Below are 14,949 nucleotides of genomic sequence, written 5' to 3' on the forward strand. Positions count from 1 at the left end.
CAAAAAATACTTAACTTAGGTTTAGAAAATGTAAAAACACCAAAACAAATGACCAAAAGGCCCCTGAAATAACATAAAAATCGTCCAAGCAAAACACGCGGAGTGACCTAGCATAGTCGCTCCAGGAGGTCACTCCCGACGCGTTTCTTTGTGTCTCGACCCGTCAAAACGCGAGTGACTTGAGCTGGTCGCTCTGGCTGGGAGTGACTTGAGCTAGTCGCTCTGGCTGGTCACTCTGGCTGGGAGTGACCTCGGTAGGTCGCTCTGAGAGGTCACTCTGCGATGCTCGACCAGGATGGATATGCCTCTAGTAAATTGATCATAACTCCTTCATTACATCTCCAAATGACTTGAAACCACTTCCATTAGAAAGCTAACTCAATTTTCTGTGTCTCCACAAAATCTTAGCAACAGGAGATTTCTCTAAAGGCTCCATCCATGCTCATCTTTCACCTCCTTTTGGATCACAATGCTCCCAAACATCTCAAATCACTCCATGGCACACTCCAACACCTAATAAGGACAATGAATGCAAAATGAAACCTAGACATGACTAAATCCTAATCTTTATGATGAAAATGCTCATGGATGAATGGATAAAACAATGTAAATATGCAAGATATTAGGTGCCAGAAAATTCTTCAACCATTGCTCTAAAGACGCGAATCACCGGAAAGAAGAAAAAAATTGGGTTTGATGTATGATTTTTGTTTTTTTTTTTGAAAATAATTGTTTTAATCGTGATGTATTAATACAATTGTTATCGACAATTGTACAATTTTAGTTTGTTTATCAAGATAATAATAGCTATTAGAAAGTAACAAAATTGCAACAAATAATACAAATAATCGGTAAAAATATTAATTAAGAATTACTTACCAAAATAAATCATTTTAATCAAATATTTTTTTTAAATTACATTTAATTAGTAAATGATATAAATCAGCAGTTGTAAATGATACATATTTTTGAATAACTTCTTAAAATTGATACTAATTTTGTGTAAAATGAAATGATGCAAATAATTTATATTTTTACATATTTAAATGGGATGATATATTTAAGTTACAACATGATGCATATTTAAAATAATACTAAATAAAATAACAAGTAGTTGTACCAGTTTTCTAGTTGTACCGACTGTACATAGTTGTACTAGTTTTTGAGTTGTACCAGTTTGCGCATAGTTGTACTTTGGCAGTGAAATCATAAAATATTAGTTGTACCACATAATAAATACATTTACCTCAGTTGTACCACTTATTTATGTTTACATGTCTTTGTCCGGTTACAATGAAATCATCAATTTTGTAAAACTACATTTCATGTATGTTTTCCAAAAATTATGTGGACAAACAAGTTAACAAACATTAAAAGTATAAGGTAGATCATGTAAACTTATGGAATTGTGTAATAATTTTTATATTTTTTTAAAAAACTTCAAATTAAATTAAGAGAAACTTTATGAGTACATACCAACTGGGATATATGATTGTTTTTCTCATACGAAATAGCAAATTGGTTTTGTTAATTTCTGAAACGTCGAAGTTGTACTAGTTATACTAGTAATACTCGTCTAATATATAATAAAAGTTATATATATATATATATATATATATATTGTTTATATGTCTAGTTATAAGGATTGTACCAATATTTTCACATCATAGCTTTATAAAATATGTTCGATGTTTGATTATCATAAAAATATGGCTAATATAGTTAATAACCTTAAAAGTATAAAATATATAATATAAAATTAAATGTGTAATGCAATAATTTAACAAAAAATTGAAAAATCTTAAATGAATTAGATGACATTTTTGTCATCATATACCAATTAGAATATTTATTTATTTTATTTCATGTGTAAATTATAACATTTGTATACTAATTATATAATTTTTTAAAATGTTTAGTTTTACGAGTTATACTAGTTTTACCAATTCGAATGAGAGAATGAGATAAGGAAGATTGTATGGATGTGAGTGGCTGAGATTAAAGAAAGAGAAGGAGGAAGAATTAGACATGTGTGAAATTGTATGACCAAAATTAAAACATAGATGTGACGATCCAATGGCTCATATTACTCTTTCATTAATGGCAAAATCGTCATTTCCCATGCTGTAGACTTTTTTTTAATGCTGTAGATTTTTTTTTGACCATTTGGTCTATAAGAGAATTTTGTCCCCTAAATCTCCACTATAAGCTGATGTTGATTTAATCTCATCAACGCCAAACATAGAAGTGGTTTTTCTTTATATTTTATCTGTTTACGTTAAGACAGATTACAATCTCTTTTTATCTCGGACCAGACAGCTCAACAGCATGAAGATTCTCAGTAGAATCAAGGATCCAATCAGAGGTGGGATGAGAAGACAGCTCCACTTCCTACCTGATCATCTTCAAGCATTCGAACAAAGTCAGACATCATAGGCCGTTGCAGTGGTGAGCTCACTTGTATGAGCTGTTCTAATTGTGCTTCTGTGTAATTTACGTGCATGTCAGGATCCACAAGCATCTCCAGTTTCTTCTCCTTCAAAAGCCATTTCATTTCACATGAGAAAGAAGATCAAATGAGAGATTAAGCTTTTGAGAGTTTATTAATGGGCCTCTAACAGATAATCAATACCGAATCTAGAAGGCATAAAGTCATCGTCATTGGCCAGCTTTGCAAGATCAAAAAGCTCTCTAATCTGTGATCAGTTCCAAAAGCATGATCCCGTAGCCTGAGTAGATTTCTGTGAACAGCCATTGCTTATCATCTCCACTTCTGTTTGAAACTGGAGATCACCACCTGGTGTGCGCTCTTCTTCTTCAAACCGTTTGACTGCCACAAGTGCTCCATCAGCAAGACGGCGGCCTTTGTAGACTTTACCGAACCCACCTCGTCCCAAGATGTTTTTTTTTTATTGCAAAAGCTATCAGTTGCTACTTGAAGTTCCCGTAGAGAGAACCGCTTAAGCTGCCCCAATATGAATTCTACAACCCCTTTGCAACTGGTTCAGTCATCTATCGAAAAGGTATGATTGTCTTAGAAAACAATGTATATATGTGCTTCGTTTGGTGTCCAATAAGATTCAAGTCTCTCTTTTGCAGAAGAGGGTGAAAGCGAAGGAGCTTTCCAAGAAGACAAATGGGCTGAGAAAGAAGTCTTGGCCTCAGACATGGGAAGGTGTGCAGCTCTTGTTTGCAGCCATTGACATCAAACTAGCAACAAGGGTTTTGAGGATGGGGAAGATCAGTAAAGAGCAGCTACTATGGTGTGAAGAGAAGATGAAAAAACTCAACTTTTCTTCTGGAAAGCTTCAAAGACACCCATCTCCTATTCTTTTCCCTTCTTGTTGATACTAATAACGAGGTTGATACAATGATTTCAGATCTAGTTACCATCTTTTTTTCAGACAAATTAGTGAATTGATGCTGTGTGTTTCTATGTGCTTAATTATCTTTTGCATTAAGGTTTTAAATCCAAGAAGAGTTGTTTTATGGTCAATTAGATTCAGTATTATATATGTGTTGTCGTTTGGATGTAAGCACATAAGAAAGAATCCAATGTTGTCTTGTTGATGGGAAGCTAGATCTTATGATGGTGATGGACAAATCTTATTCTTGTTCTATCACTTTCATTGTTTTTGGACAAAGTCTTGATGCGTCACTAAAGATCTTTGCTTTACCATCATGCTTCATATTTAAACCAAATCCTAAAACTATAAATGAGAACATTATAAATCTGTATACTGCTTCTGTTTCTAAAGACAATATTAAATTCTTGTAAAAAGTTTTTAACATTTGAAGTTAAATTTGTGTAAGTGGCAAAAAAGAGAAGAAAAATAAACAAAAGTGTGTTTTTTTTTTTGGATCAAAAAACAAGTGTGTATTTTGGTGGTAGCAACAGGCAACAGGCAACAAAGACAGAGCCACGTGAACGTATCTCTTTCAATTTGAAGTCTCAACACGTGTCGAACCTAGTCATCAATTTTACAGGAAATGTAAGAAGACGAAAAAGGGTTGACTGTATCACCATTATCAAAGAACCAGATTGTGGGTACTTCAGTCATTACACAGCTAAGAGGACATCTTCGTGTGCGAATCCGTCGTGATTCTTAATTAAGTTTTGGTTAATATTGTTAAAAAAAGAGAACGTAAATTAAAGATTAAACATCCCCAATAATTGTCTTCGAAAAAATAAAATAAAAACAAATTAACTCTTGACTTGGTGACTCGACATAAGCATTGGGACAAACTTTTCAAAGGGGTTAAGTTTTAATCTCTCTGGGTCTCATCTCATCTCTGCGACAATTTCATATCAAGAAAAACACTTTCATGGAGGATTAACCATCACCATCAGGTAACTCTTTAACTCTTAGCTTCTGCCTAAGTTTTATCTGGTTTTTGTTTCTTTCACAAGTTATGCAAGGAGGAGCTAGTTTTAAATGAATAAAGAAGGATAAAGTGAAGTTTCTGTTTGTTAGAATTTTGATCCTCGGTTATGGACTTTTACTCTTTCTAACGAGGTTGATGAACGAGTCCAATACTTTTAAAAAGATGATCCTTGTAAGTTCTTGCTGATGGTTGTTTGGGTTGACTAAACTTTTTAGCTTGTGAAATGGTAGAATCGTGTCTGAAATTTCGATCCTTGATTGTCGATTACACATAGACTCAAAAATAAACGTTTGATCATTGAAAGTTAGGGATCATATCTTATAAAGTTCTCAGCTTTTTTTTGATTCTCTTATGGACTAAGGTTTTAGCTTTACCTTTTTGGGTTAGGTATTATATTATGTAATCAATCACCTTGTCTGAAAAATTTGAATTTTTTTTGGTTGATGTGTATAGAGAGTATGACGACGCAGAGCGCTATGAGGATGGTGGAAGGTGATCATGTAAAAAGTTGGCAGGCTTCCTCTAGGGATACTAGTGGGATATTTGGTTCACATGATATGGCTGTTGAAGATTTAAGGTTCCTTATGGAAAGAAATAGATTGGATAGTAGTGGAAGTGATCATACAGGTAAGATCCCTAGTAGGAGTGGAAGCGCGCCGCCTAGCATGGAAGGTTCATTTGCAGCTCTTAGGAATCTCTTGAAACATCAGGAAGGTAGTTTTAGTAGGTCTATTGAGAATTATGGCTCTGAAGAAGAGATACGTAGCGATCCTGGTTATGTAGCTTACTATTTGTCCAACATCAACCTGAATCCGAGGCTCCCTCCTCCGTTGATCTCACGTGAGAATCAGCACTTGCTGCGTCATTTGGGTGGTGATGGTAATAACCTGAGTCCAACAGCGTCTTGGGATGATATGGGGATAAGATCTTCCTTGCTTGCTTCTAGAACTGCGCTTTCTACACATAGAGAGGAGCCTGAGGACGAGGCTTCTTCTGGTGAGCAACTGACTTATGCTTCTTTGCCTGGTCGTCGTAAGAGCTTTGCTGATATCATTCAGGTACTGCTTGATTCTATCACTTGTTTCTAAAAATATTAAGGAAGATTCTCTCTTTTAACACTTTCTTTTGTGTTCAAGCGGCCTCATTCGGCAGGGAACCATCCAATAGCAGAAGACATCCATGCCATTTCTTCTGGTATAGCTTCAGAAAGGACAAGAAGGTTACCAGAGTCTGATGTAAGTTCGGTGAATCTTCTGAGGGAGACAGATTCTCTCTCCATGGAGGCTATTGCTAGTGAAGATCCTTTTACCTCTGAGTTGAGCTCACAAAGTTCAACCAACACGCAGAATGAGAGATCAAATGCGAGGGTAGGGAGCCGCGAGGACAACAATCTATCTGCTTTTGGTGCTTCTGGTCCATCCTCTGCTGCTTCTAGAATGAGGGGGAACCAAGAAGAGCCAAGGAGAATGCCTGTGCAATACACACCTTCATCATACCAGGTTCAAGCTACTTCGCCTCAACAAATGACCTATCCGAGGATGGGTGGTGGTACACACGACATGATGCAGAACTTGCCAAGGATTGCAACTGGAGAGGTACATTCGACTTTCCAATCTCCTCACGGTTTGACATCGCCTCCTATGTATACATCTACAGCTGCATACATGACATCTCTGAGCCCGTTTTACAATCATCATAACTTTCAGTCCTCTGGCATGTACCTCCCTCAGTATAATTACGGCGGTTACCCTCCTGTCTCTGGCGTTGTCCCTCAGTATATGAGTGGATACCCATCTCATGAAGCTACCGTTCCTATGCCATATGATATCTCATCGCCTTCTTCGGGCTACAACAACTCCTTCTCTCGTGGATCCTTTTCACCTACTGCACAGAACACTCCTCTAGTGGATCCTTTTCAGTTGCAATATTATCAACAGGCTCAAGCAGAGGCATATGCTCCTTCATTTGATTCGTTCGGGAAGCAAGACCAACAAGCTGCTGGCTTTATGGCGGCCAATCAAGAACCTCACAGCAATCCATTGAGTCCAAGTTTTGGGTTGCAAAGTCCACGGCACATGGGAAACTACTTTGCAGTGCCTCCGGGTGTGAGAGTCATGCAGCAGTATCCAGGATCACCTCTTGCTAGTCCAGTGATGCCATCCTCACCTGTTGGTGGTGGGATGATGAGCCAATTTGGAAGACGAAGTGAAACAAGGTATCATCATCAACAAGGACCTAGTAGAAACACAGGGATCTACCCTGGTGGTGGATGGCAAGGGAACAGAGGAGGAGCCAGCAGCAGTGTTGTTGATGATTTTAAAAGACATTCTTTTCTTGATGAACTCAAGTCTCCAAATGCTCGTAAAATGGAGCTGTCTGATATCACAGGGCGTGTTATTGAGTTCAGGTAGTGTTTCTATCGTTTTCTTTAATTCTGAGTTAGTATTTTGAAAGCATCAAAAGATAATATCATTTTGCTACTCGTTTTTTTTCTTGACTTCAGCGTTGATCAGCATGGAAGCCGGTTTATTCAACAGAAGTTGGAGCACTGCTCTGATGAGGAGAAGGCATCTGTTTTCAGTGAGGTTCTTCCACAAGCTTCGAAATTGATGACTGATGTCTTTGGAAATTATGTTATCCAAAAGGTGAGCCACTTTTTCTTTTATATTGGAAAGTTTATTTTTCTCCATTATAAGTTTGTTGATAGATAGTGATGTGTGGATCAGTTCATAGAACATGGAACTCCAGCGCAGAGGGAAGAGCTTGTGAAGCAACTTGCTGGTCAGATGGTTTCTCTAAGTTTGCAGATGTATGGATGTCGTGTGATACAAAAGGTAAATAAGTAATATTAGTTTCCCTATATCAATGCAGTATCTGAAGTAAATGGTTGTTAAATTGATAGGCCCTTGAAGTGATAGATGTTGACCAAAAGACAGAACTGACTCGTGAGCTAGATGGGAATGTGCTGAAGTGTGTTAGAGACCAAAACGGAAATCATGTTATTCAAAAGTGTATAGAGAGTATGCCTGCTTCTAGGATTGGATTCATAATTTCAGCTTTCCGTGGTCAAGTTGCCACTCTTTCTACTCATCCTTATGGATGCCGAGTCATCCAGGTAAATGGATTTAGTGTGAGGCTTTCTTGTGTGGTTGTGACTTGAAATATTCACTCTTTCTCCTTCCTATAGAGAATCTTGGAGCATTGCTCAGATGATGAGGAGACTCGTTGTATAATCGATGAAATCTTGGAGTCTGCTTTTGCTCTTGCTCATGATCAATATGGGAACTATGTCACTCAGGTATGATTTTTCTCTGATCAGTGTCTCCCTTGTATCTCATTGTGTTCTTAGTCTTTGGTTTCGTGTCTTTATAGCATGTCCTGGAGAGAGGGAGGCCCGACGAAAGGAGACAGATCATTGAGAAGTTGACAGGGAACGTTGTTCAGATGAGTCAGCACAAATACGCGTCCAACGTTGTGGAGAAGTGTCTGGAACATGCTGATAGTACCGAGAGAGAGTTACTGATTGAAGAGATAATGGGAAAATCGGAGGAAGACAATCACTTGCTGGTAAGAACACAACCGTAAAAAAAAAAAAACTCTCTGGAACCACTTTGGACTTTATTTAACATTCTATTTTTCTTCCCCAGGCGATGATGAAAGATCAGTATGCAAATTATGTGGTCCAGAAAGTATTGGAGATCAGTAAAGATGAGCAAAGGGAGATCCTGGTACAGAGAATGAAAATTCATCTCGAGAGTTTGAGGAAGTACACATATGGAAAACACATAGTAGCCCGATTCGAACAACTGTTTGGTGAAGGTATTTGCTTTCTCTAACACCAAAACCTTATAGCAAGTTTGTGGTCTAAAGTTCTGAACTGTTTGATGTGTCAATGTTGCAGAGAGTGAAGCTTCGGAAGGAGGAGCAGAAGGTTAGACAAGAGGTTTCATTTGGGTTGCAGATAAAGGACAATGTTGGGGTTGTTAGAAGAATAAATATATATATTTGAAAATGCTTTATGTATATATGTGCTTGTAACTATGAATGGAAGTGTGTGATGGTTTGTGTATATGATGTGTGGACATAATTTGTGGTTATTGATTTGCTCTTTTCTTCTGACTGAGAACAACATAGAGTAGAGGATAGTTTAACCTTAACAAAAAAAAAAGAACTCATAATTTGTGGTTATTGATTTGCTCTTTTCTTCTGACTGAGAAAGAACAACATAGAGGATAGTTTAGCCTTAACAGAAAAAAAGAATTCAGCTTCTTACTACTCATGGGAATCAAAACACTCCCTAAGTGCCAAAAAAACATCTCATGTGGCAAAGCCAAGCCACCTCATTCATAAATTAAGAAATGTGATGAAGCGGCTTAACTTCAAGTAACAACAATGGTAATCTAAAAGTTTCAGTTTCGTCATTATATGAGTGGTTTGGTGTTGGAGGCGAGCAAAATATCTTTCCAGGCTTCGTAGAAGACCCAAGTGATGCCTGAAGACGGCATGACTTTCAAACAACTTGCTCCCCAACCTCTGTAGAGTCCCATCACTCCTCTTTCCTTCACTACTTCTGCTATTGCCGCTGCCATGTTCGGTGGACATTCCCCCTTCAGAGCTCCCACCATCAACCGCTTCCTCGCCACTTCCAAGGGGAAGCTAATGGTGCTAGCCGTTAGACCTGACACAACATTCACAATCCAATGAGTCGAGAGAAACCAAAAGAAACTTTTGTTTTATTCATTTACCGGCTAGAGCTCCGAGAAGAAGCATCTCAGGACGGCTTAAAGCCTTCTTGTTCTTGGATTTGCAGTAAGTGGTTTTCATAGTGTCATACATGAAGTAATAACATGTGCTGTACGGAAGCATCCCGACCAGTGTTGGCCCCAAGCCAGCGTAGAATCCACGGATTCCATCGTCTCTTAGAATCCTTGGAACTGCGAGTCTTAAGCTTGGATAAATCTCAGGGCTCACAGTCAATCTATCCTGGTAAAAGATCATAAAAAAATCAGTCTCTTATAACAACAACGAGAAAAGCTTTTACATGATTGCAGTGGATTTTGATCGAACCTTGAGGACTTCGAGAGGATGGCAGACGAGTGTACTGGCAACACCTGCAGCTGCACCAGCAACAGCAACGGGAGAGAGCCAGGAGATGGATGGACTGAAACTAAAGTCAGCAATCTCAATCTTTGCCTGCTCAATCTTCTTCAGCTTCTCTTGCGCTGATGTCATGACACGCTTTACACACTCAAAAGTGCTCAACTCAATGGCTTGGGTTGGGATGATACGAATCATGTTGATCTCGTTGCCAGCCCAAAGACCCACCCACCCTTGCTTCTGTATGATTTCCACAAAGCTACCTGGAATGGTTCTGGATCCAACACCAACAATCATCCTTGTCCTGCCAGGTTCCACAGAGCAACAAAGCAGTTAAGACAAAAAGTTCATTGAGGAGATAACAAGGTGTGGAGTAATGCAGACCTTATTGTTTCAAGTGGAGCAAGAACAGCTTTAGTCATAGCTCCGGCTAAAGCCCCACTCAGAAACTCACGAGCTTCCCGAGACTTGAAGAAATCCTGAATCAAACAACAGAGAGAAACATCATATCATACATTGGTTTCCCCATCAGACAACAAAACAACACAAGACTCAAAAGCGAAGCAAGAGGAAACAAAAAGGAACTGACTTTAACAGGAATGGTAAAGTCAGGAAACTGAGGCTGGAGAGGAAGAGGAGACTCCGATGGAGCAGAGGAAACAGAGTCCTTCACCATAGCAACGAACCCTTCTTTCGGTACAGCCATTGTCATTATCTCTCTCTCTATCTGACTCCTGATTAATCTGTCTTTCGAGGAGATTCAAAAAAGGGACAAAAGATAGAATATGCAGTTAAAACATAACTATAAAAAGAAGAAATCTTTTTTCAGATTGAGAAGAGATCTAAAAGAGTTTTGTTTGAGGATGAGACAGAGATAGTCTCTGTGAACATGCTGCTGCAAGTGAAGATTTTATGGGAAAGAATTAACCTTTTTAGGGTTTATGTGGGGTGCTCATTTCTCCAACAAATATCTTTTGTTTTGTTTGTAAGCTGTAACCGGTTAAATACGGTTTATCAGCCGGTTCGGTCCAACCTTTTAGAATACGGTTTTGTAAAAATTGTTAATCGAGACGGTGAAGTGAGGAGCCGCCGAGTCTTATCCGATCAAATTACTCTCTCACTCGCAATCAAAGCTCGACGAAGATGTCTTGCTTGGTCGTCTCATCAACTTGCTCGCTCCTCCCCTTCGACTCTCGTTCAACTCGTTCCAGCAAACTCGGCTCTTCACTTTCATGGCAATCTTCATTTCCCAAATTCTCCATAGATATCGGCTCTGTTATCTCCTCTCCCATTGTCAAGAAGGTAAAAAGCCTTCTCATTGAGTTGTCTGTACAGAGAATCACTAGCTATAGTTTCATAACTTTGTATGTTTGAGCTTGTTCTGTAATTTCTGGTTTTGAAGTCAGATTCTCTCTTCAAAGTTCATTGCTTTTTTTCTGTAGGGTATGTAAAAATTCATTCAAAGTTTCATAATTGATCTTAGCTTGGTTTTGCTTTGTGATGTTCTTGATTTTGTAGCTTAGTGTGTGTTCTTGTTGCATGTTTGAACTCGTTCTGTAATTTCTGGGTTTGAAGTCAGAATCTAGGGTTCTGTTTGATTCTCTTCAAATTTCATTACTTTATCTATAGGGTATGTAAGATTTCATTCAAAGTTTCTTTCTTTATCTATTTAAGGTTTGTTTTGATGGGTTGTTTAGGATTCTTTTATTCAAGCTGCCTGGACTAGGAGATCACGTGGCGAAGCAGCGAAAAGACCCAACAAGAAGTCATGGAAGCAGAGAACAGACATGTACATGAGACCTTTCCTTCTGAATGTCTTCTTCTCAAGGAAGTTCATTCACGCCAAAGTTATGCATAGACCAACTAGCAAAGTCATCTCGGTTGCCACCACTAACGCAAGAGATATAAGGACGAACATACCGTCTCTTGTGGATGACGAAGCGTGCAGACTAATCGGCAAGCTCATAGCTGAGCGTTCAATGGAAGCAGACGTCTACGCTGTGTCCTATGAGCCAAGAAAGGGAGAGAGAATTGAAGGGAAGCTAGGGATTGTTATCGATACCATTAAAGAACATGGCATTGTTTTTGTTCCTTGATTTGGCATTTTCATTACCAAGAATGGTCTGTGTTCTGTTTTGCATAATGGTTCAAGAACACATAGTTGTTACAAAGACAGTGGAGTATTAAAAGATGATTATATAATTATATTATTGTATGTACACTTTATTTCTTCTTGTCACAAGACATGTATCTAATCAATATCTCTTCAAAAACACTTTCCTCACAAGGAATATGAATCCCTCCTTCATGTTCATAACCAAACTCGTCCGCTACTTCTTCCATCAAAACTTTAAATTCAGGATACTGAAGATACTTGGTCGGTATAACAAACCTCTGCATCTCATCCCCCACGTAGACCGCAAGATGCCCTCTCGGTACACCGTTTTGGTCTCTGGCTCGTCTCCTACCATCAGATAACTCCCCTGAGAGAAGACTGGCCTTTATGTTCGTTTCAGACCTTCTGTTTCTTCTCTTCTCCTGGTTCTTGAGACGTACGATGAAATCTAGCGATATCATTTTTGTCGTATGATTCAAAAGATAGCAAAACCAAACGGAAAAATTGTGTCCTGAGAAAAAGTTCAAAAAAGGATTTTATTTAATCAAAGTCTAATGACTTTTTCATATGATAGATCATAGAACTGTAAAGATCTTCTTGAAGTTGTTATCTTCATAGAAAAAAATAAATAAAGAACAAGCTAGGTTATAGAAGCCCTAGTCGTTCTTGTTTCTTTATTTTGTTTGTTTTTATGATCTGTCTACCTTTTATGTCTTTTGGTTTCTTGGACAATAAGCTACGTAAGAAGACTATTATTGGCAACACCAACAAAAGCATACTCGTCCGTACCATACAGTTGGTACGAGGTTATTGTTTGGTGAATCCAGTTCACAAATCTAGACCAAAACTTTCGCGTTACCAACTAAATTTTTTATTAAAGTAAAAATAGGCATCAACCATCTCGACAGTTCATATATCTTATGCAATAACTTTCATATTTTTTAAGTCGATCACATTATTTATGCACATCATTTCATTTAATGTGCACAAGCGTGTTCAATAGCTGAAACAGTTTGCTTCACATCCACTCCCATATTGCAGATATTGGCAAGCGCTCCTGTATACTTCAATCCGTAATCCATCGTTGCTCCACAGTGATTCTTGAAGCTATTAACCTGCGATTTTCATTCGATAATATATACTAGTTTAATAGTTGTTGCGTAGAGCACAAGTAAACAAGATTTGAGATGTGGTTGGTTGTTACCAGAGTCTTGAAGCAATCCCAGTCGTCTACAAGAGGTTGTCCTGTTGTTCTTGTGGAAATTAAGAGATTTGAGACATTGGTTTGCTTAAGTGAAAGTTTAAGAATCTCCACAATGTTCTGATCGATTTGTCTCCTATGATTCATTTCTTCAAACAGCTTCTTCTCAAGTGCTTGTCTTTCAGGTGACTCCATTGGAGATCTTTGAATCTGAGAGATAGATAGTGAAACATCAAAAACATATATATGTTTATTATTCAATCTTGAAAGATGAGACTTCACCTTGCTCTTGAGATATAACAAAGGGATATCGCGAGTATTGACCGAGCTTGAATTAGAGATTGGTGAAGCAGTGAATCCAGCAGAAGTGAAGTTTTCGTTTTCAGGATTGGTTCCAATGTAAGAGACAAGATAGTCTTTAAGAAGCGCCTTTGATCCGAAACGGCTTACATGAGAACTCGTCCCTGGTTCAGCATCAGGACCTGTTCTTCTCTTTACAGCTTGGTATTGCTGCTTCAATGTCTCTTTACTCATGTCATGAAGCTCACTGTTCCCCCCCCAAAAAACACAAAACAGAGAAGTGTTTCTCAAAGTCTTGAAGAACAATCAAATCATTTGATATTACATACAGATTTGAGTCTTTTTTTGGGTTGAAGTACCTGTCCTCAAGCCAAGAGACGCTAAATGTATCGCCGAGACAAACACCATTATATTCAGGAGGAGGAGGAGGATATTCACCAGGACAGTAGATTCCAAAACTGCTCTCTGTCGCATTAGAAGCAGTTACTGCAAGTATGTTTAGACTGGTCTTTAAAATCCCTTCAAACATACTTCCAGACTCACATGCTTCAACATAAATCACCTAAACATCACACACACACAGAAAACAACTCAAAGATTCAAGAACAGAACACTATATATATAAAAAGATGCTCGAACACACTAGAAAGGATGTTTCTAGTTGGGGTTGAACCAACTCTCAGGCCAAGAGAGAGAGATGACGATGAATGAGTTGAGTTATTAGTACCATCTTCTTGTATCTTTTAAGCTTATGCATCTTCTCCAAGACTTTAATGAAATCTTTTGCATGGATATCTTCACCATCTGGCATCGCTGAGAATAATAAACATTGACCAAGAAATCGCCGATTAGTATAATCATGAGAAACATCTAAATGCTAGATGTAGATTGGTGGTAAAATAATACATAGTAAACCAGGAGCTCCATGGTCAGCATAGTAGATGAATATACTATCATTAGGACCACTTTTCACAACTTTGCCACTTCCTCCTGTGATGCCACTTTCGTTTCCAAGTATCACATTATAAAAGTTCTTCACATTAACAGCCTCTTCAGTGTAGTCCTATTATATCAACCAACAAAATTTAAATATGTTGATTCATTTATAAAGTGCCCAAAAGTGTTGAGAAAGTAATAACCTTAGGAACTCCTTCATAAACATCTCCACCATCAGGTCTATTGATGATAACTCCAGGCCTGGGATTCTCAGGGTTAAACGCGATATCATCATACATAAACACTATAATGTTTTCATCTTTTAGACCCCCTTTTCGCAGAACTTGATATGCATGGCATATGTCAGCCTGTGAAGCAAAACAACAGTAGATTTAGTTCATAGAATCTCTTCAGGACCACCTTTTCTTCTTATGGTTAGAACTTTTGATGTAAAAAAATAAATCAAAAACCTGATGCCTGTAGTTATAATAATAACTTGATCCAGCAATTAGAACAGCCCATCTTGTGCCTTTTGCACCATCTTCGCTAGATCCAGTATCATGAAGGACTTGGAGTTTGCGAGAATCGGCTGAGTAAAAAAGCAGAACATAGAGAAACACAAGAACAAGTAAGTGACCAAGAGAAGACATTGTCAGAAAATTACTCTAAAGAACTGTTGTTTTGCTCTCTCTGTGTAAAATGTTATTGAATCTGATGATTGTGAGGAAAATACATTAGTATATAGCATGTTTATATAACAAAAGGAATTTGCGTATTAGAGTTTTGAGTGTGTGGATGCAAAAAGTAACGCATGACGTTGTCACACCTAAGCGCACTGCATGATATATTAACTAACTGCCTTGAAATGTTAATTGGTTTTGTTTGTTAGCTTCTGAGTTTTTTCCTTTATTTA

At 38.0% G+C, this 14,949-nt stretch overlaps 4 protein-coding genes across 7 annotated transcripts; 2 read left to right on the forward strand and 2 right to left on the reverse strand.

Annotated features, from left to right (window-relative positions):
• The first annotated feature begins 4,187 nt into the window (after positions 1–4,187).
• LOC106399278 (pumilio homolog 5) lies at positions 4,188–8,502 on the forward strand. Of its 3 annotated transcripts, XM_013839749.3 has the most exons (11): positions 4,188–4,351; positions 4,840–5,444; positions 5,523–5,981; positions 6,093–6,793; positions 6,890–7,031; positions 7,113–7,220; positions 7,289–7,501; positions 7,574–7,684; positions 7,759–7,953; positions 8,034–8,205; positions 8,288–8,502. In XM_013839749.3, exons 2-11 carry the CDS (start codon positions 4,845–4,847, stop codon positions 8,320–8,322), a joined length of 2,736 nt encoding a protein of 911 aa, XP_013695203.2. In that variant the 5' UTR covers positions 4,188–4,351; positions 4,840–4,844; the 3' UTR covers positions 8,323–8,502. The 3 variants fall into 3 exon arrangements, with proteins under 3 accessions (XP_013695203.2, XP_013695202.2, XP_048615089.1); XM_013839748.3 differs by having other exon boundaries at positions 5,523–6,793; XM_048759132.1 differs by lacking the exon at positions 4,188–4,351 and adding an exon at positions 4,417–4,557 and having other exon boundaries at positions 5,523–6,793.
• A 127-nt stretch (positions 8,503–8,629) lies between these two features.
• LOC106399283 (probable mitochondrial adenine nucleotide transporter BTL1) lies at positions 8,630–10,419 on the reverse strand. Its single transcript, XM_013839755.3, has 5 exons — positions 10,073–10,419; positions 9,868–9,962; positions 9,454–9,787; positions 9,132–9,369; positions 8,630–9,064 (listed from the first exon to the last, which is right to left on the reverse strand). Exons 1-5 carry the CDS (start codon positions 10,193–10,195, stop codon positions 8,808–8,810), a joined length of 1,047 nt encoding a protein of 348 aa, XP_013695209.1. The 5' UTR covers positions 10,196–10,419; the 3' UTR covers positions 8,630–8,807.
• Positions 10,420–10,518: 99 nt separating this feature from the next.
• On the forward strand, positions 10,519–11,704 carry LOC106399284 (50S ribosomal protein L18-like). The gene is made up of 2 exons (XM_013839756.3): positions 10,519–10,785; positions 11,181–11,704. Exons 1-2 carry the CDS (start codon positions 10,627–10,629, stop codon positions 11,577–11,579), a joined length of 558 nt encoding a protein of 185 aa, XP_013695210.1. The 5' UTR covers positions 10,519–10,626; the 3' UTR covers positions 11,580–11,704.
• Positions 11,090–14,779, reverse strand: LOC106399280 (vacuolar-processing enzyme delta-isozyme). Of its 2 annotated transcripts, XM_048759134.1 has the most exons (9): positions 14,507–14,779; positions 14,240–14,404; positions 14,007–14,163; positions 13,828–13,913; positions 13,460–13,662; positions 13,083–13,347; positions 12,804–13,010; positions 12,586–12,714; positions 11,090–12,027 (listed from the first exon to the last, which is right to left on the reverse strand). In XM_048759134.1, exons 1-9 carry the CDS (start codon positions 14,684–14,686, stop codon positions 11,707–11,709), a joined length of 1,713 nt encoding a protein of 570 aa, XP_048615091.1. In that variant the 5' UTR covers positions 14,687–14,779; the 3' UTR covers positions 11,090–11,706. The 2 variants fall into 2 exon arrangements, with proteins under 2 accessions (XP_048615091.1, XP_048615090.1); XM_048759133.1 differs by lacking the exon at positions 11,090–12,027 and having other exon boundaries at positions 12,448–12,714.
• Positions 14,780–14,949: the final 170 nt, after the last annotated feature.

The sequence above is a fragment of the Brassica napus genome, chromosome C5 (genome assembly GCF_020379485.1).
Source record: "Brassica napus cultivar Da-Ae chromosome C5, Da-Ae, whole genome shotgun sequence".
Classification (NCBI taxonomy): Eukaryota; Viridiplantae; Streptophyta; class Magnoliopsida; order Brassicales; family Brassicaceae; genus Brassica; species Brassica napus.

Excerpts from the sequence above, each read along its gene's own strand:
- LOC106399278 (XM_013839748.3), top strand. The coding sequence starts at position 4,845 with ATGACGACGCAGAGCGCTATGAGGATGGTGGAAGGTGATCATGTAAAA. Across the intron at positions 6,794-6,889 it reads GGGCGTGTTATTGAGTTCAG|CGTTGATCAGCATGGAAGCC; the intron begins GTAGTGTTTCTA and ends TCTTGACTTCAG. Across the intron at positions 8,206-8,287 it reads CGAACAACTGTTTGGTGAAG|AGAGTGAAGCTTCGGAAGGA; the intron begins GTATTTGCTTTC and ends TCAATGTTGCAG.
- LOC106399283 (XM_013839755.3), bottom strand. The coding sequence starts at position 10,195 with ATGACAATGGCTGTACCGAAAGAAGGGTTCGTTGCTATGGTGAAGGAC. Across the intron at positions 9,370-9,453 it reads ATCCTCTCGAAGTCCTCAAG|GATAGATTGACTGTGAGCCC; the intron begins GTTCGATCAAAA and ends ATCTTTTACCAG. Across the intron at positions 9,065-9,131 it reads TCTTCTCGGAGCTCTAGCCG|GTCTAACGGCTAGCACCATT; the intron begins GTAAATGAATAA and ends ATGTTGTGTCAG.
- LOC106399284 (XM_013839756.3), top strand. The coding sequence starts at position 10,627 with ATGTCTTGCTTGGTCGTCTCATCAACTTGCTCGCTCCTCCCCTTCGAC. Across the intron at positions 10,786-11,180 it reads CCTCTCCCATTGTCAAGAAG|GATTCTTTTATTCAAGCTGC; the intron begins GTAAAAAGCCTT and ends TGGGTTGTTTAG.
- LOC106399280 (XM_048759134.1), bottom strand. The coding sequence starts at position 14,686 with ATGTCTTCTCTTGGTCACTTACTTGTTCTTGTGTTTCTCTATGTTCTG. Across the intron at positions 14,164-14,239 it reads TTTATGAAGGAGTTCCTAAG|GACTACACTGAAGAGGCTGT; the intron begins GTTATTACTTTC and ends TTGATATAATAG. Across the intron at positions 13,348-13,459 it reads GTCTCTTGGCTTGAGGACAG|TGAGCTTCATGACATGAGTA; the intron begins GTACTTCAACCC and ends GGGGGGGAACAG.